The following is a 19,893-nucleotide window of genomic DNA, read 5'->3' as shown; positions in this document are numbered from 1 at the left end:
CATAGGTTGTCAGTTTTATGGCGTACATTGTATCCTACTGTACCGGGATTTACATAATATTCTGCGCCTCACCAACACTATTCAAGAATAGATATTTTTTTGTGAGTAACAGTATCTTAGCAATGGCACAAACAGAGGTCTGCCCATGTATAGCTTCTGATCATAATACGGTCTTGATCAGCTTTCAGCTGAGGACAAGAGTAGCCAGGGCCCTTTTAATTTCCAATGCATTTGCTGTCTAATCCTCAATGTATTACATATACTCAAGGGATTCTCATTGAATTCTTATAATCTAATATGGACACCACTTCTACTTTTATTATATGGGACACAATGAAAGCTTATATAAGAGGCTTTTCTCAGCAGTATATTTATCATCTAAATAAAACCAATCAAAACAGTCTGAATGCAATTTGTGATACATAAAAAAATGAGAGTTAGTGCACGTGGAGGAACTTATGTCTAACGGTTTACATAGAGATCTAATATACTCTTCTTTAATAAATACACAGGCACTTTTGACTCGGAACTTCAAAGAGAAGAGAGCAGCTGCTTTTCACAAAAAACGCTCTAGCCAATATGAGTAGGGGGATCTAGTCGGTAGGATATTAGCATACCGGATTGCGGATAAAAAAGCCAAAACATGGATAGACTAAATTAGGGAAAAGTATGGAAGCTCCTAAGTCCTGGGACATGACCAACATTGTGGTGGATGATTGTGGGTCTTATCGCCCAATATCTCTCATCAATTCTGATGCTAAACTTTTCGCCAAAGTGCTAGCAAAAAAAACTGACGCCCTATATGTCTGGCCTTGTATCTGAACACCAACATGGGTTTATAATCGGTAGAGATACTACCACCCTTGTCAATACAGCTATAACAGCTTTTAATATTGCTAATAGGACCTCTCGCAATTTGGGGATGGTCCTGTTAGATGCTGAAAAAGCATTTGACCAGGTTGAATGGGATGCATTATGGAAGACACTGATTCACAACGGTCTACCAGGCCGCTTTCAGAAATGGATTTGTGCGTTATATATTAATCCACAGGCTAGACTTCTGAATATTATTCTATACTCTGCTCCATTTTCGATATAGCGTGGTACCAGGCAGGGGTGCCCACTCTCCTCTTTGCTGTTTGCTTTATATATAGAGCCATTTATTACAGCACTAAATCGGAATACTTATATCATCCCATTTAGTAAGGGGATGTATCAACTTAAGGCAATTTCCTATGCTGATGATATTGCGATTTTTACATCTGACCCAGCAACAACATTGAGTGTAATTCAGGAAGAAGCAAAGACTTTTGGTCGCTTCTCAGGATACAAATAAAACTCACAGAAAACCCAATCCTGCATAATTTAGAATTGGCAACACCTACAACTGGAGGCTGCACTGTCGTAACATACTTGAGGATTTGGATCTCTGCTACTGTTGAACAAATATGGAGACTTAATTATGAAATTATTACTTTACTCGGTTATAAAAAAAAAAACGTAAGAGTTGGAATAAACTTTCAATAACTATCAGTCCAATAGAATGAAAACGACAATTTTACCTAAGTTCTTATATTTGTTTCAAGCTATTCCTAAACGTGTCCCCAATGGCTTTTTTATAAAACTAGATGGTGCAATCAGTACTTTTATTTGGGGTTGTAAACAAGCACGTTGTGCGATACGCTTTCTCAAACTTCCCTATAAGTTTGGGGGATTACAACTTCCTGATTTTAAACTTTATTTTTGGGCAGCATTTACTGGGCATTTTCAAAGTTTACTAACTGATAAATAACCATACTTTGTCCCTGTACTAGCACTGGGTACAGATAGTAAAATGTTTCTGTATAGGGTTAATGATCCTAACTATTATAAAGAGTTTGTTTTGAGACAATTAGGGACATGGTTCACATATGGAATGAAATCCTTGACTATTCTTCACTCACTCTCAAAGATCTTACACAGCATGACTATTTTAAACAATGGAACAATCAAATTCTCCCGAGCATATTTCATGATCTTACTGCTCACAGTTGGGCATGATGTGGAATTGAAAGATTGGGCCAGCTGTATGATCACAGCGGTTTTTCTACTTTTGTATCTTTACAATTCTCTTTTGGTCTCCCACATCAGTCCTTTTTAAAATATCTACAAATTAGAGATTACTTTCTAAAACGACAACTGTCGCAGCTTCCACATTCTCATGTACTATTAACATACATATTAAATCTGTTGCTTAAAGCTAGAATTAGCACAATATACTCACAGTTTTGTCATTATAGAAGCGGTGATACTAGCCACTTAGCCTTTAAATGGAGTTGGACACTTGGCATGTCTATGGATACGTCTGAGATTGTGTTGGCCTTGGATATATTAAACAACTCTACTCATTCTACCAATTTAAAATTGCAACAATTTTGTACAATTTGTATATTATATTATACTCCTGGGAGAATCAGTAGATGGCAACAATCACTATAGGGATCTGGTCGAGTTGGGGTAGATAGATCATGCTGTCCCAAGTGTGGTCACTGGGCAGCCGACATCCTTCAAATGTTTTGTACCTGTTCTAAGTTATGCGTTTTTTGGGAGAAGGTTATGCACTATGCTGGTCAATGTCTGGAACTTAACTTATATTTCACTGCTAAAGAGATTATGTTGGGTTTTAAGGCGTGTGATAATTCTGTCACAAGGAGTTTTTTATCTGGCATACTAGTAACTGCCGTCTTTGTATTGCGAGAGTATGGATCTCGCCTAACCCTCCTACTTTTTTGAATGGTTGGTCCTTATGAAAGATATTTATGAAAGAGAACACAAGCACTGGCTAAAACTAGAGCTATACGTTCGTTGCAAAGATTTGGTCACATATGGGAAAGTTTTGAATGAACCAGGGGGTTCCCTGGATATATGTATAGGTATATTTTCTTTACTTATTTGCTGAGTATGACTATTTGCTAACATGTATGTACTTCTCTTTTTTGTGTTTTTTCTCTCTATCTCTGTATGCTTTTTATCCTCTATAAAAAAGAAGAAAAAAAGGAAAAAAAAGGAATTTCTTGCCCCAATGTCCCAGGTAAGGGGGAAAAAAGCAAAGAGAAGACACAGAGGCGCAAAAAATTAATAAAAGAGAGAAAATATGAAATTAAAAGCCAATGTCAATGTGAGATGAAAGGAGAGGGTCACTTACCCCTTCCACTCAGTTGTAAACTATTTAAACCTGCAAACATTACTTATAACAAGCACATCCATCTACTCCTACAAATGTTCCTACATCTGCACCAACCAAATGTGTTTGGTTAATAAGCTGATTTGTAAAATGCATAGCTACCTCAACTGACGTGTCCTAGCCCTGAGGTTTCGGCACTGACATAGAAGCAGAATAATAGCTGTACCTGACTTAGAAAGAGATTAAAAAAACAGGTTTTGAGATTCTTACAAAAGGAGACTTTAGAGGTTTCCTGCCTGAGCTGAAGAGGGAGCAAATTCAAATGTTTGCTGCCAAGTACACATAGGAACTACCTCCAGTATGGGTTGGTGCACACTTTTCAACAAAACACTTGATGCAAGATCAAAGAGTTGTTCAGTCTAATTCACTAACTGCACAATAACAGTGCCTATTTTGAGGCAGTGGCCTTCTGACTTCCTGAACGAACACTTTTCTGTTATCAGCAGTCGTGGCTGGCAGCACTAGAGAGAAGTGGGGTGGGCAAACGGGTGGTGCGTGGGTGACTGCACAGATTAAACATAGAAACAAAATAAAAAGGCACTTACCTGCTAAACGTCCTCCTCGATCCGACCTGGTTTCTTCTCTTTCGACTCTGCCTCCAGCGCGGTCTTTGCCGTCAAGAGGGCACTGGAAGCCTAGGATTAGTCTTACCCAGCTGTCTTAAGAAGTGTCAAAGTGTGCATGTCTAGCTGGCCGTCACAAGACAGCCGGCCAAAGGTACATGCATACTTTGAACTGCCCAGGTAGCCCACCTTCATCCCTGCTGCTGTCACTCAGTGGGTTCTGCCCCGTGCTGATGCTCGGTACAGGATGGGCGTATTAAAAATAAAATGGTAATCAGCAGCAGACATAAATGCATATCTAGATGATGTTGCGCTGGGGTGGCTGTCTGTGGACCAACGTGAACATGTCACGCAGCCCTTTGACGTTGAAGATGTCAAATTGGCTATAATGTCACTTCCCACATGTAATACAGCTGGCCTAGACGGACTGCCAAGTGAGTTTTATAAAGCCTTTGCCGATGATCTCGCGCCCAGACTCTTGGATGTTTTTAAGTAGGCGCATGACAAGGGAATGCTCCACGTTGAAAGAGGCACTCATTGTTATGCTTCTGAAGCCCAATAAGGTTACCAATAAATGCGACTCTTACCGGCCTCTCTCAATCATTAATATTGACGCTGCAATACTTGCAAAAAAGAAAGCCAGCAGGCTCCAGCCCCTCATCCCCAACCTGGTCCTTCCGGACCAGTCTGGCTTTGTTCCTGCCCGCTCAACGGCGCATAACCTATGCACTGTTTTTTCCACATTCCATTATTTTGAGGCAGACTTTCAAGCGGCTGCTGTGCTGCTCGACACAGCAAAAGCGTTCAACTCCCTGCTGTGGAAATATATGTTCACCGTCCTACTTAGGATGGGCTTGTCACCCTTTTCCTTAAATGGATACAGCCAGGGCTCGAGTCGGGGTACCACGCGGGTGGACGGCGTCCCCCCACTTATTTTACCGGGGGGACGCCATTACCACTGCAAATCAGCTGTACTTCACTCTTTGGCCTCTCTGGGACGAGGAGCTCGGCACCTTTCGTGACGTCACTTCCTGGCGTGACGTCACTTCCGGTGACAGCGTCCCCTCACTTCTTTATTTATGACTTGTGCCATAGATACAGCTATTATATGAGGTACCTGCAGCGCGTGTGCGGGTCAATGGCTGGGTTTCAGATGCTTTCCCTATCAAGCGTGGCACGCGGCAGGGTTGCCCCCTGTCGCCAATGCTTTTCGCGCTAGCATTGGAGCCACTGGCTTGTAAGCTTCACCAGCGCCATGCACAGACAGCCTTGCATTTTAGACAGAAGCCTTTGGTGGTCTCATTGTACGCCGACTATATGCTTCAGTACGTTTGTGAGACTGCAACGTTTCTCCCAGAACTGTTACGCGAATATGTCAAATGCAAGCGATATTCGGGGGATGTGCTGGTACTACCTTTCGAGCGGGGTGGTTTTGCAGCTCCTGACATGCAACTTTATTACCTCTATGCACAGGCCCAGTTTGCACACTACTGGTATTTCCCTCACCGGTTCCAATCACACACTGCAATCGAGGCGAATGCAGTACTCCCAATGCCCCTTGTTGTGGCAGCCTTGTCTGGCCGGGGCGGTGGCCCGAGGACTGAAATCAATCCCGCACTTTTCACGGCATGGGTGTGGAAGATGCTTGCGGCACGTGCGCAGTTGCCCTATCTTTATGCCCCAGCTTTACCGCTTGTGGCACATCCAGATATTGCTGCTGCACGAGAGCCGGCTGCCCTGAAAGCATTGGGTGCGGCGAGAATTACACAAATAGGTGACTTATCAAACAGGGCCAGTTCAGGCCGCTTTCAGATGTACACGATGGAAATGACCGGGGTATGATTCTAGGGTTCACTTATGTGCTGTGCGGCAAGCGATTAGAACTATATACCCGTATGAATGTCTGACAAAATATCGAAATCAAAAATATCGAAATACAAAAATATCGGAACAAAAATATCGAAGTCAAAAATATAGGAATCCTATCCCTAACAAGGTAAGTACAAAAATATCGAAAAATTAATATCGTAGTACAAAAATATCGAAATTAAAAATATCGTTTTTTTAAATGTATTAATAATAATGTAAAAATAATTATAAAATACATATAATGTTACAAATATTAATTAAAAATATTAAAACATAATTAAAAAATTAAAACTAATACATATACATTTAAAATAAATTAAAAACTTAATAATTTAATGTAATTTTATATTTTTTAATTTCATTTAATTGATTTAATTTAAATTTATTTTATTTTTACCCTGTACGACTGTACCCCAAAAACCCAAAACTGACCCTGAACCCTAAAAATACCCCTTTACCCAAAAACCCAAAACTGACCCTGAACCCTAAAAATATCCCTGTACCCCAAAAACCCAAAACTGACCCTAAACCCTAAAAATACCACTTTACCCAAAAACTGAAAACTGACCCTGAACCCTAAAAATATCCCTGTACCCCAAAAACCCAAAACTGACCCTAAACCCTAAAAATACCCCTTTACCCAAAAACTGAAAACTGACCCTGAACGCTAAAAATACCCCTTTACCCAAAAACTGAAAACTGACCCTGAACCCTAAAAATACCCCTTTACCCATGAACTGAAAACTGACCCTGAACCCTAAAAATACCCCTTTACCCAAAAACTGAAAACTGACCCTGAACCCTAAAAATACCCCTTTACCCATGAACTGAAAACTGACCCTGAACCCTAAAAATACCCCTTTACCCAAAAACTGAAAACTGACCCTGAACCCTAAAAATACCCCTTTACCCATGAACTGAAAACTGACCCTGAACCCTAAAAATACCCCTGTACCCATGAACTGAAAACTGACCCTGAACCCTAAAAAATACCCCTGTACCCAAAATTAATTAATATTATTTAATTACCAATTAATTATTAATTAACAATAACAATAAAGTAAATATATTAGCACATTTGCTGTAATTAATTTAATTTAATAATTAATATTATTTTGCCCAATTAATTAATTAAGAATAACAATAAATTATATATAAAAAAATTACTATAATTAATGTAATAAAATAATTAATAATAATTAATTACCAACTAATTAATAATTATAAATATGCAAAAAATATATAATAATTAATTAACTAATTAATAGAAATTAATTACCAATTAATTATTAATTTAAATATGTACAAACATATATCAATTAATTAATTATTATTAAATTACTTCCCACCCTATTCCCCTATAAACCCATAACCCGCTACAGAACATATTTATCAATTAATCAATTAATTAAAAATAATTAAAAATTTATTCTCAATTAATTTATTAATAATTCCTACTAATTAATAATTAATTTAACATAATTAAATTACTTCCCACCCTATTCCCCTATAAACCCACAACCCGCTACAGTAGTAAAAGACAATATTTAATTAAATTACATTAAAAATAAATAATAAAACATAATAAATACAATATAATATACACTACATTTATTTAAAAATTGATATTAGTAGCATCAAAGTTATTAATTTCGATATTGTTAACATCGATATTTACAACTTCGCTATTACTGATATCATACCAATATCGATATTTAGAATGTCGATATTACTTACCTTCGATATTTTTGTATATCGATATTTAAACTTCGATATTTTGGTATATCGATATTTAAAAATCGATATTTTGTCTGTGTACCACCCTGATTAACCGGCACAACCTAAGACACTGTTGGCCCTGCAGGTCGTGCTAGCAGGAGAGGAATGCAGGGGCCTGATCACAAAGTTGTACAATGCGTCCCTTAGGGAAAGGGAACCTCTTCATACACCTTCATATAATAAGTGGGTGGCGATATTAGGGACTACATTGTTGCTGGATGTGTGGAGGTTCTGAGGCACCGTGACTGGCCGCCTGACGGCGAATTGTAATCTCCGCATCATCCACTTTAAGTATTTGCACCAGTTATACTATACATTTTAAACTGAAGCGTTTTGGTCTGCGGGAGAGTGCATGCTGTGTGCGCTGTGGGCAGGGTGATGCGGATGTTCTGCATCTTGCATAGGGTTGTGAAGGCATTTACACATTCTAGGCCTGGGTCACAAATATGCTTCCAGATGTTGTGTCAGAACCTGTGATGTGTGCTTCCGATGTTTGCCTATTAGGCTGGGTGAAGAACCTTAAGCCTTGCAATCGGAGGCTGGTGGCTGTCTCAACCTTGCTTGCTAAGAGGGTGGTGGGGCAATGCTGGGGGGACTAAAACTACCCCTACACTAAAAAAGTGGGTCCAGGATTTGCTCTACTGCAAATAACCATTAGGGATATATGCTGAGGAACTGCCCCAAAGATTTCTGGGCTCTGTTATTGGTGTATTTTCCAGGTAACACTGATTTGCAATAGATACTATGCATTGATGTTCTGGCTACATTTGACTGTGGGACTAGGTCACTTGTTGAGAAATGTCCACATCTGATGGTATGCTACTGTAGATTCAAAAGTAACACCTACAGTGCCGTGTTGGGGGGGGAGGGAGGGAGATGGGTAGTAGTTGAGAGGTGCTGTTTGTATAATATGACAAACTTGCCTGTACTATTTCATGTATGTTAATGTTTGCCTTGGTCCCTACCTAGGGGCATGGCTGCTTTTGTTACAAGCTGTTCAAAAAAACAAATAAAAAAAATTGTAATAAGTTAACTTCATTACCATTTTAGTTTTCATCTCTGGGGCTTTTTAGGGCAGAGGAGCTGCACCTGGTTATCAGTATTTTCTATTAATAGTGTTTAAATCATATTTGAAATGTTTTTTTGTTTCAAAAACCTTTATTAAGGAATATCAAGATGACAGACACAATACACCGTGCAGAACCACCGCGCGCGGTAGCAAGATAAATTACAATACAGATATTGAGTTGCAATTGGGTTATGTTGTTTACAGCAATTCAGTAAAACCAGGAATGTTAAAGTCACAGCTCCACGGTCCAGGGCTACAGCCTCCCAAGGGGCAGCATGCATAGAAGCACAATAACAGATGAAAGTCTAAAGCAGCAGAGGCGCTGATGGGGAATAGGGGAGGTGGGAGCATTCACTAACCAACACCGGCGGCTGCCGATGATCCAGGGCCGGCGGGGAGCGCGGGAGACGCTGGGGTGGGAGCGGGAAAGGACATAGGCGACCAGGGGGGTCCAAATGTCGACAGGGCGGGACCTGGTAGGCATTAAATCCCAAAACTTGGGGAGGTGAGTCTGGCATAGAGAGCCATCCTCCAACCAACTCTCGACCCTTGGAGCAGGCCGCCGACCACAACACATGGCCACCTGACATCTGGCGATGACCAATAGCATCGAAATCAGGCAGCGGGAAGCATCATGGCAAAACTTAACAAAGCCAAGAAGGCACAGGGGAGGGTCGGGTGTACTGCAGCACCGGTGATGTCAGGGACGGTGAAGCACACCGCCTGCCAGAACTCAGAGACCTTGGGGCAGAGCCACATTAAATGGGCAAAGTCCGTGGCAGGAGCAGCGCAACGCATACAAGCATCTCCAGGGGTGAGCCCGAGCCGGTGGAGCTGCATTGGGGTGCAGTACAGTCTGTGCAAGTACTTGAAGTAGATCAGGTGAAGCTGGTAATTCGGGGACAACTTTTTGGTTTGATTACAGCAATAAAACCAGTCGGCCTCCGAAATGTCAATTCCAAGGTCCGCGCTCCATGCCCCCCTTGACCGATCAGATGAGATGGGGGCAGACACCAAGGACAAAGCGTACAGTTTGGTGACTAACTTGCGCAGCGATGAGGAAGTATAAATGAAGACCAGAGCCGGGAGAGTGGGCAGGGGCTGAGGGAATGTGGAGTGCAGTTTCCGGCAAGTGGCACGTAACTGATAAAATAGTAGCGTGTCCTGCAACCCCGGAGACTCAGGAAGAGAGTAAAAGGAATTCCCCGGGTAAATATCCACCAACGTTCTCAGGCCCAAGCGCGCTGCGTGTCGGGACATGCTGGAAGACTGGAGGGAGGGGAAATCCGCGTGGTTTACAATCGGCATGGCGTTGGCAGAGAGGAGAGGGAGACCGCAGCAGCATTTCGACTGTGTCAACCTCTACCCGGGGACGCACCGCAGGTGTGAACAGAGCAGTGGACAAGGGCCAAGGAGAGGCCACATCGGTCTCGACTGTGAAGTGAGGCTGATATGGGGCGGGGAGAGTTCAGAAATGCAAGAAGCTGGCCTGGGCACATAAGGCGTAGATCCGAGAGTCAGGCGCACCCATCCCGCCGGCAGACATAGGGAGGGTGAGGATATCGTAGGCCATCCTGGAATGTTTACCCACCCAGACAAGCAAAATGAATAGAGAGCGCAGTTTGCGAAAGAAATGAGAGGTGAGCGGGATAGGTATGTTCAAGAAGAGATAGAGGAATTTAGGCAGGACCACTATTCTTGCTATGGCAATACGGCCAACCAAAGATAGCGGCAGTCGGCTCCGCGAAGGTACTCTGGATTCGAGCCAATCAACAGCCCGCCCGAAGTTCGACCTCCACAATTCATCCAAATCCCTGCTCAGCCAGATGCCCAAATAGCACATGGGGCCGGATGCCCACATGAATGGAAAGTCCAGTGTGAAGGGGACAGTAGCATCAGTCAGGGGAAATAGGACCGACTTACTCCAGGTAACCTGGATGCCCGAGAGCCCGAACCACGGGGCTAAGGTTTTCCTGGGGATGGCGGACATATAGGGTGATGTCATCCGCATACATTGAGACCAGGAGAGAGCCTGATGAGAAACCAATGCCCCTGTGTGTATGGTCCTGCCGTAGCCTGGCAGCCAGGGGCTCCATGGCGATGGCAAACAGCATGGGCGATAATGGACACCCCTGGCGAGTGCCACGGGCAATGTTGATGGGGTCGTATAAATGACCATTAATGCGGAGACGTGCGGAGGGACTGGTGTAAAGGAGTTTGATATTACGCAGAAAGTGAGCGCTGAAACCCATATGCTGTAGAATGTAGAACAGGAATGGCCACTCCAACGTATCGAATGCCTTGGTGGCGTCGAGTAGTGCGGCCACGGCCGGCAAGTTAGGGTTAATTTGATGCGGGACAGAGAAAATAGTGCGAAGATTATGTGAGGTTGCCATGCCAGGTATGAAGCCAGATTGATCAGGAAGGGCGATGGTGGGCATTAGGAGAAAAAGACGGGAGGCTATCAATTTGGCAAAGATTTTATTGTCTATGTTTATTAGGGAAAGAGAACGGTAGGAGTCACGGCGGGCGGCAGGTTTGTCAGGTTTAAGGAGCAAAGTTATCAATGCTTCACACAGGGGCGGCGGGAATAGCCCAGTGTCGAAAGACTCGTTATACATGGGCGCCAAATGCGGTTCCAGGATATCGGCAAAGGATTTGTAGAACGAGGCAGGCAAGCCATCCAGGCCAGAGGCCTTGTCGCTAGGTAAGCTGTTGATGGCTGCAATATTTCTTCCCTGTAGAATGGCTCTTCAAGAAATTCATGATGGTAGTCTTCAAGCCAGACGAGGGTGATGGACTCAAAATACTGGTTGAACTCCTCCCATGGCAAGGGAGTGCCGGCAGAATAGAGGTGAGAGTAAAAGGCGAGAAAATGGGATTTAATATCTTCAGAGAGGTGGTTCTATCCGGGCCACCATCACTGAGAGCAGTTAAATAGGAGGCAGCAAGCGGTGGACGTAGGAGGTTAGCAAGGGTACGCCCCGGACGGTCCCCCTCTCCAAAGCAGCGCGCCCGACCCTCTCTACCAAGGAAGGACAGTTCCCGGCCGGCTTCGTCCGAGAATTCGGTATACTTTTGGGTTGGGGCACGCCACCTGGACAGCATCAAGATCCTTAATTTCCCCCTCAAGCCTAGCCATAGTGGAGTGAATGGAGCAGAGAATGCCCGCCTGTTTGCAAATACACTCGCCCTGAACGACAACATTGAAACCTTCCCATAGGGTGGAGGCAGAGTCGACAGAACCCGCATTGAGATCGAAATAGATGGTGATCGCTTTATGGATGGAGACAGACGCCAGTTAAAGGCACGTCGCTGGGGAATGGGGAGGCCTAAGATGGATCTGAACTGGCGTGTGATTGGAGAAGGTGCGAGCCATATGCCAACATCAGCGAGCCAGGACAGGACATTCGGCGTAGTCAGCAAGAAATCAATTCGCGACCAGCAGCCCTGCGCGCCGGTTACGCAGGTGCCTTCACGGGCATCAGGACAGAGGTGGCTCCAGACATCATACAGTGCATTGTCAATTAAGATAGATGTAAGAGCTGCTGCCGCACGTGGATGGGATGTGCAAGAGCCAGAACGATCCAGGGTCGCAGAGAGAGTAACATTAAAATCTCCACCCCAAAATATTGCCGCAGAGCCACAAGAGGAGATGAGGTGCCAAACATGATCAAAAAATGCCGGGTCATCAGAATTGGGTCCGTAAACTGCAGCAATTGTGACAGGCTGGGCCAGTAGTAGACCATGGAGGATTACATACCTACCCTCCGGATCGAGAAGAGCCCGGGAGGTCTGCCAAGGGAGGCCACGCTGCAGCAAGATGGAGACTCCCCTGGCATTCGAAGAGTAGGTTGAGGAGTGGGATTCCTTCAGTAGCGAGAGTGCAGTCTGGAGACGGAGACGGGTAACAGGTGCGTCTCCTGTAAGAGGCAAATAACCACCTTGTGGCGCTGTAGATGGGAGTGTATCAGACGGGCCTTGCGGTAGTCATTCAGGCCGCGGACATTCCAAGTCCAGCAGACTGTGTCAGCCATTAGAGGGCGGGGAAGGGAGCAGCATCTTGCATCGCGGACCACGGACAACGCAGCTCGTTACAGAGCATATATGGAGTAAGGGAGCCAGGTGGAAGCAAGGGGAAACGCTGATGGGGAGCAGCGCGACTAAAGACAGCACACAAAGGGTTCCCACCTACAGAGCAGCTGGGGCAAAGCGCGTGAGCGTCAGACTGGCAAGTATGGATGAGAGTGCGAAGCTCGCTGGCGGGTGGCAAAATCACCAAACATGCATGACAGCCTGAGGGCGCAAAGGAGTAACCAATGGAGCAGCGTAAGGAACCGTAATGCGTAACCCGTGAATACAATCAAGACGAGTCAGAGGACATTGCACAATATAAAAGTCCAAACAATAGAGTACAGGCTGGAGTCGAATGGTGACGGTGCTGTGCAGGAAACACGATGCAGTGTCAAGAACCAAACAGGATAAAACCCACAATGTCAACCACCCACCACACCAAAATATCCACACCGACCCAGCAAGAAAAAAAAACAACCACCCGACACCCACTCCAACCCCTCAAACAGGCTGAGAAAACCACCCGCCCCATTGCAGGGACCGACAACTTGGAGGGGACAACATAGCATCATTAGCACCCCAACCAAAACGAAACCCGCAGGAACAACCCCCAAACCCCCACCCACTCCAACCCCCCAATTAGGCTGAGTTCCAACCCACCCCACCCCAGGAACCCACAGCTAGGAAAGGGAAGGACAACAAATAAGCAGGGACTTATCCCGAGGAGGCATGGCAGGGCTTGGCATACACCCCTTCTAGAAAGCAGGGTGGCAAAGCTGAAATGGTGTTAGGCATACAACACATCAGGAATTAAATCAAAAACCAACTGAATCTGCACAGTCAATCATTGTCACTGAGACAACCAGATCCGTCAGTTTCAGATGTAGGAGGAGAGGAGCGAGAGTACTTATCAAGTCTCTTAGCAAATACCTCCCTCGGGTAAGAAAAGTGTTTTGGCGCCCCGTCGAACTCTCAATTTGGCTGGGTAGGCCAGGGAGTATGATACTTCATGTTTCTGTAGCAGGGGCTTAGCAGGCAGGAATTCTCTTTGGGCCGCTTGGACAGTGAGGGTGTAGTCAGGGTAGAACGAGAGTGAGTTGCCCGTGTGGTTAATGGCGCCCTTGTCCCACGCAGCCCGGAGGATGGCGTCCCGGTCACAATTGTGAGAAGTTAGCCGAGATCAGAGGTAAAGGTACATCACAAGTTACTCAATTAGCATACGATAAGTTGCACAAATATAGTTTTGCCCTAGGGGCCTCACAAACCATATACTAAGTAAGTGGTATAAGAACCACGACAGAAACAGTGAGTAGGCCTAGGGCCTAGGGAATTGCTGGGACTACACTAAACAACCAAAGGTTAGGAAGTAGGAGGCCCATGGGAGACGCGTGCAGTGCTAAACACAGTTGCGAGTTACGATTGACTTATAACGGAGAACGAAGAAGTTACAAAGTTACAAAGGGCAGGCACTTCAGGATGGACTACGACAAAAGCCCTTTAGACTAGGACATTTCGAGAGTCAAGACCCACGGTAGCACCGGAGTACTCGTGTTACCTCACCCAGGGAAGCCGGGTGCATATGTGCCTTTTGGTGTCGGGTTTCGTTGTCGTTTTCTATGGAGATCTGCAAAAAAGAGCTGCAGGCAACCAGAGGAAAAGTGTCCGGGTGGATCCAAAGGTGGATCGAAGATGTGAAGAACCTGAAAGCAGGGGGGATAGAGTCTGGGTCCCTAGCCAGTGACCATGTAGGTACCAGGAAGGAACCAGGCGATGTCCTGATGATCTCAGGTGAAGAGGTGAAGCTTGTCTCTGCAGCCATGTGGACCAGGAGGCGCTGACGACAACCAGGAGCTGGTTTCGAGCTGTCCCACAAAGGATCTAGTTAACTGTGGTGTCGGTATCCGGACTGGACCCAACAAGCCTTGGTAAACGCAATCCACGCAGGAAGTGGAGATGGGCTTCAGGTCAGACCAGCAAGGTCTGAGGAGCTTCTCTTTTGCAGGGAAGGTGGAGCAAGCCTGGAGCAACCAGGAAAGCAGTTTGGTTTCAAAGGTTCGTCTTCAGGAGGCTCACTAGCCAACAGGCTAGCAACCGGGAAGACGTGTCAAGCTGAAATGCAAGAGTGGGCCCCACGCTGCACTCGTGGAGTGTGTTGGGCCGAGCTTAGGTGCAAATGGTGCTCGGGTCGGGGGCTTCTTGTACCCCAATGCACAACTGCGAGGGTACATTTTAGATATGTTGGTGGATTCAGGGAGGCCCGTAATGCAGAGGTTTCTCCAACGGGAACGGGCCTCCAAGTCCTCATTCTTCTCGCGGATGACTGCCAATATTGTATTCATTTGGAGCAATTTCTGGCGGTCCTGTGTAGCGGCATCCTCGGCGTCTAACACCCTTGTCTCGACATGGAGTAAGCGATTGTCGTGAGAGTCGACTCGGGCCTTGACAGAGTCCAAACGGGCTAAGAGCTGGTCCAGCTGGGTCATGATGCCAGTCACCATTGACTTGACATCCAGCATAATGGCCTTGAGGTCGTCATCACAGGCAGAGGGGGCTTCTGTGGTGACAGCAGAGTTGGCGCCTTCCGAACAAGCACCGTCCTGCCTCGAAGATCTCCGGAGGTCAAATGCCATCTTGGGCTGTCTAGGGTCTGTTTTCCCCATGTTGGAAGGAGCAGATGATAACGGGCGGGGCCAACACAGAGGAGCCGGAGGTCCAGCGGAACAGGAACGTGCCTCCCACTAGAAACTGCCAGTGTACAGCAAAGAGAATGTCAAGCAGGAGCACCCCCAAGAGAGACCACAACCGTCCAGAAGGATGGCCCCGGGGAGATCAAGGAAAACCAAGGTGGGGAGCCAGCAGAATGACGATGACCTCACCCCGTGGTCCACCACAGGAGCGAAGAGCAGCAATGGAATGTGAGCTGGGGCCCAACCAGACGAGGACGTTGCAGGAAGGCCACGGCCCAGTAGGCTCACAACAGCCTGGGTGACGTAGGGTCCGAAGGAGCCAGCAGCCCACGCACCTACGGGAGGCGGCAAGCCGGCCGCTCAACCCACGATATGCCGCGGGGCCAGGGCACCCCGTGTGAGGGCAGGGATGATGCTGGCAGAGAGGATGCTGGCACACCACAGCCCAAAGTGAAGCAGGCGGGTGAAGGGAGGGAGCCCCCAATGGCAGCAGGAGCCTCAGGACAGTAGCAGGGGCCCCACATCCCCCCAGGGAGTAGCCCGAGACGAGGAGACCATCAGAGGCAAAGATTGACACTCTGGGGCAAAGTCCGCATCCGCAGGGCTCAATGGCGGCAAGAAGGGAGGCTCGCATATGTAATGGGAGCAGGCTCCGGGCTCCAGCGTCGTCCCTGGGGGGGGAAGCAGGCAGAGGGTAGATGAAGGGCGTGGGCCTGTAAGGCAGAAGCACGGGGCCCACAGCAGCTAGAGAGGGGGGGGCGCAGAGTCCCAGCGCCGACCCCCGGGCCAGAGACCAGGCTGATGAGGAGTGCGGCAGGATGGCCACTCCAACGTATCGAATGCCTTGGTGGCGTCGAGTAGTGCGGCCACGGCCGGCAAGTTAGGGTTAATTTGATGCGGGACAGAGAAAATGGTGCGAAGATTATGTGAGGTTGCCCTGCCAGGTATGAAGCCAGATTGATCAGGAAGGGCGATGGTGGGCATTAGGAGAAAAAGACGGGAGGCTATCTATTTGGCAAAGATTTTATTGTCTATGTTTATTAGGGAAAGAGAACGGTAGGAGTCACGGCGGGCGGCAGGTTTGTCAGGTTTAAGGAGCAAAGTTATCAATGCTTCACACAGGGGCGGCGGGAATAGCCCAGTGTCGAAAGACTCGCTATACATGGGCGCCAAATGCGGTTCCAGGATATCGGCAAAGGATTTGTAGAACGAGGCAGGCAAGCCATCCAGGCCAGAGGCCTTGTCGCTAGGTAAGCTGTTGATGGCTGCAATATTTCTTCCCTGTAGAATGGCTCTTCAAGAAATTTATGATGGTAGTCTTCAAGCCAGACGAGGGCGAGGGACTCAAAATATTGGTCGAACTCCTCCCATGGCAAGGGAGTGCCGGCAGAATAGAGGTGAGAGTAAAAGGCGAGAAAATGGGATTTAATATCTTCCGGAGAGGTGGTTCTATCCGGGCCGCCATCACTGAGAGCAGTTAAATAGGAGGCAGCACGCGGTGGACGTAGGAGGTTAGCAAGGGTACCCCCCGGACGGTCCCCCTCTCCAAAGCAGCGCGCCCGACCCTCTCTACCAAGGAAGGACAGTTCCCGGCCGGCTTCGTCCGAGAATTCGGTATACTTTTGGGTTGGGGCACGCCACCTGGACAGCATCAAGATCCTTAATTTCCCCCTCAAGCCTAGCCATAGTGGAGTGAATGGAGCAGAGAATGCCCGCCTGTTTGCAAATACACTCGCCCTGAACGACAACCTTGAAACCTTCCCATAGGGTGGAGGCAGAGTCGACAGAACCCGCGTTGAGATCGAAATAGTTGGTGATCGCTTTATGGATGGAGACAGACGCCAGTTAAAGGCACGTCACTGGGGAATGGGGAGGCCTAAGATGGATCTGAACTGGCGTGTGATTGGAGAAGGTGCGAGCCATATGCCAACATCAGCGAGCCAGGACAGGACATTTGGCGTAGTCAGCAAGAAATCAATTCGCGACCAGCAGCCCTGCGCGCCGGTTACGCAGGTGCCTTCACGGGCATCAGGACAGAGGTGGCTCCAGACATCATACAGTGCATTGTCAATTAAGATAGATGTAAGAGCTGCTGCCGCACGTGGATGGGATGTGCAAGAGCCAGAACGATCCAGGGTCGCAGAGAGAGTAACATTAAAATGTCCACCCCAAAATATTGCAGCAGAGCCACAGGAGGAGATGAGGTGCCAAACATGATCAAAAAATGCCGGGTCATCAGAATTGGGTCCGTAAACTGCAGCAATTGTGACAGGCTGGGCCAGTAGTAGGCCATGGAGGATTACATACCTACCCTCCGGATCGAGAAGAGCCCGGGAGGACTGCCAAGGGAGGCCACGCTGCAGCTAGATGGAGACTCCCCTGGCATACGAAGAGTAGGTTGAGGAGTGGGATTCCTTCAGTAGCGAGAGTGAAGTCTGGAGACGGAGACGTGTTACAGGTGCGTCTCCTGTAAGAGGCAAATATCCACCTTGTGGCGCTGTAGATCGGAGTGTATCAGACGGGCCTTGCAGTAGTCATTCAGGCCGCGGACATTCCAAGTCCAGCAGACTGTGTCAGCCATTAGAGGGCGGGGAAGGGAGCAGCATCTTGCATCGCGGACCACCGACAACGCAGCTCGTTACAGAGCATATATGGAGTAAGGGAGCCAGGTGGAAGCAAGGGGAAACGCTGATGGGGAGCAGCGCGAGTAAAGACAGCACACAAAGGGTTCCCACCTACAGAGCAGCTGGGGCAAAGCGCGTGAGCGTCAGACTGGCAAGTATGGCTGAGAGTGCGAAGCTCGCTGGCGGGTGGCAAAATCACCAAACATGCATGACAGCCTGAGGGTGCAAAGGAGTAACCAATGGAGCAGCGTAAGGAACCGTAATGCGTAACCCGTGAATACAATCAAGACGAGTCAGAGGACATTGCACAATATAAAAGTCCAAACAATAGAGTACAGGCTGGAGTCGAATGGTGACGGTGCTGTGCAGGAAACACGATGCAGTGTAAAGAACCAAACAGGATAAAACCCACAATGTCAACCACCCACCACACCAAAATATCCACACCGACCCAGCAAGAAAAAAAACCAACCACCCGACACCCACTCCAACCCCTCAAACAGGCTGAGAAAACCACCCGCCCCACCCCAGGGACCCACAACTTGGAGGGGACAACATAGCATCATTAGCACCCCAACCAAAACGAAACCCGCAGGAACAACCCCCAAACCCCCACCCACTCCAACCCCCCAATTAGGCTGAGTTCCAACCCACCCCACCCCAGGAACCCACAGCTAGGAAAGGGAAGGACAACAAATAAGCAGGGACTTATCCCGTGGAGGCATGGCAGGGCTTGGCATACACCCCTTCTAGAAAGCAGGGTGGCAAAGCTGAAATGGTGTTAGGCATACAACACATCAGGAATTAAATCAAAAACCAACTGAATCTGCACAGTCAATCATTGTCACTGAGACAACCAGATCCGTCAGTTTCAGATGTAGGAGGAGAGGAGCGAGCGTACTTATCAAGTCTCTTAGCAAATACCTCCCTCGGGTAAGAAAAGTGTTTTGGCGCCCCGTCGAACTCTCAATTTTGCTGGGTAGGCCAGGGAGTATGATACTTCATGTTTCTGTAGCAGGGGCTTAGCAGGCAGGAATTCTCTTTGGGCCGCTTGGACAGTGAGGGTGTAGTCAGGGTAGAACGAGAGTGAGTTGCCCGTGTGGTTAATGGCGCCCTTGTCCCGCGCAGCCCGGAGGATGGCGTCCCGGTCACAATTGTGAGAAGTTAGCCGAGATCAGAGGTAAAGGTACATCACAAGTTACTCAATTAGCATACGATAAGTTGCACAAATATAGTTTTGCCCTAGGGGCCTCACAAACCATATACTAAGTAAGTGGTATAAGAACCACGACAGAAACAGTGAGTAGGCCTAGGGCCTAGGGAATTGCTGGGACTACACTAAACAACCAAAGGTTAGGAAGTAGGAGGCCCACGGGAGACGCGTACAGTGCTAAACACAGTTGCGAGTTACGATTGACTTATAACGGAGAACGAAGAAGTTACAAAGTTACAAAGGGCAGGCACTTCAGGATGGACTACGACAAAAGCCCTTTAGACTAGGACATTTCGAGAGTCAAGACCCACGGTAGCACCGGAGTACTCGTGTTACCTCACCCAGGGAAGCCGGGTGCATATGTGCCTTTTGGTGTCGGGTTTCGTTGTCGTTTTCTATGGAGATCTGCAAAAAAGAGCTGCAGGCAACCAGAGGAAAAGTGTCCAGGTGGATCCAAAGGTGGATCGAAGATGTAAAGAACCTGAAAGCAGGGGGGATAGAGTCTGGGTCCCTAGCCAGTGACCATGTAGGTACCAGGAAGGAACCAGGCGATGTCCTGATGATCTCAGGTGAAGAGGTGAAGCTTGTCTCTGCAGCCATGTGGACCAGGAGGCGCTGACGACAACCAGGAGCTGGTTTCGAGCTGTCCCACAAAGGATCTAGTTAACTGCGGTGTCGGTATCCGGACTGGACCCAACAAGCCTTGGTAAACGCAATCCACGCAGGAAGTGGAGATGGGCTTCAGGTCAGACCAGCAAGGTCTGAGGAGCTTCTCTTTTGCAGGGAAGGTGG

At 47.4% G+C, this 19,893-nt stretch overlaps 1 protein-coding gene across 1 annotated transcript in view; it reads right to left on the bottom strand.

Moving 5' to 3' along the window:
* Positions 1–19,893, bottom strand: part of LOC147730437 (caspase-8-like) — a 199,637-nt gene that overhangs the window by 86,803 nt on the left and 92,941 nt on the right. Inside the window, exons 4-5 of the mRNA XM_086955249.1 lie at positions 19,386–19,413; positions 16,885–16,935 (exon numbers count right to left, since the gene is read on the bottom strand). Coding sequence (XP_086811375.1) covers positions 16,885–16,935; positions 19,386–19,413 — 79 coding nt within the window. The remainder of the gene's footprint in view (positions 1–16,884; positions 16,936–19,385; positions 19,414–19,893) is intronic.

Source organism: Lissotriton vulgaris, chromosome 2_1 (assembly GCF_964263255.1).
Source record: "Lissotriton vulgaris chromosome 2_1, aLisVul1.2, whole genome shotgun sequence".
Lineage (NCBI taxonomy): Eukaryota > Metazoa > Chordata > Amphibia > Caudata > Salamandridae > Lissotriton > Lissotriton vulgaris.
Note: the sequence above shows the minus strand (reverse complement) of the source record. Positions and strands in the feature narration are given on the sequence as shown.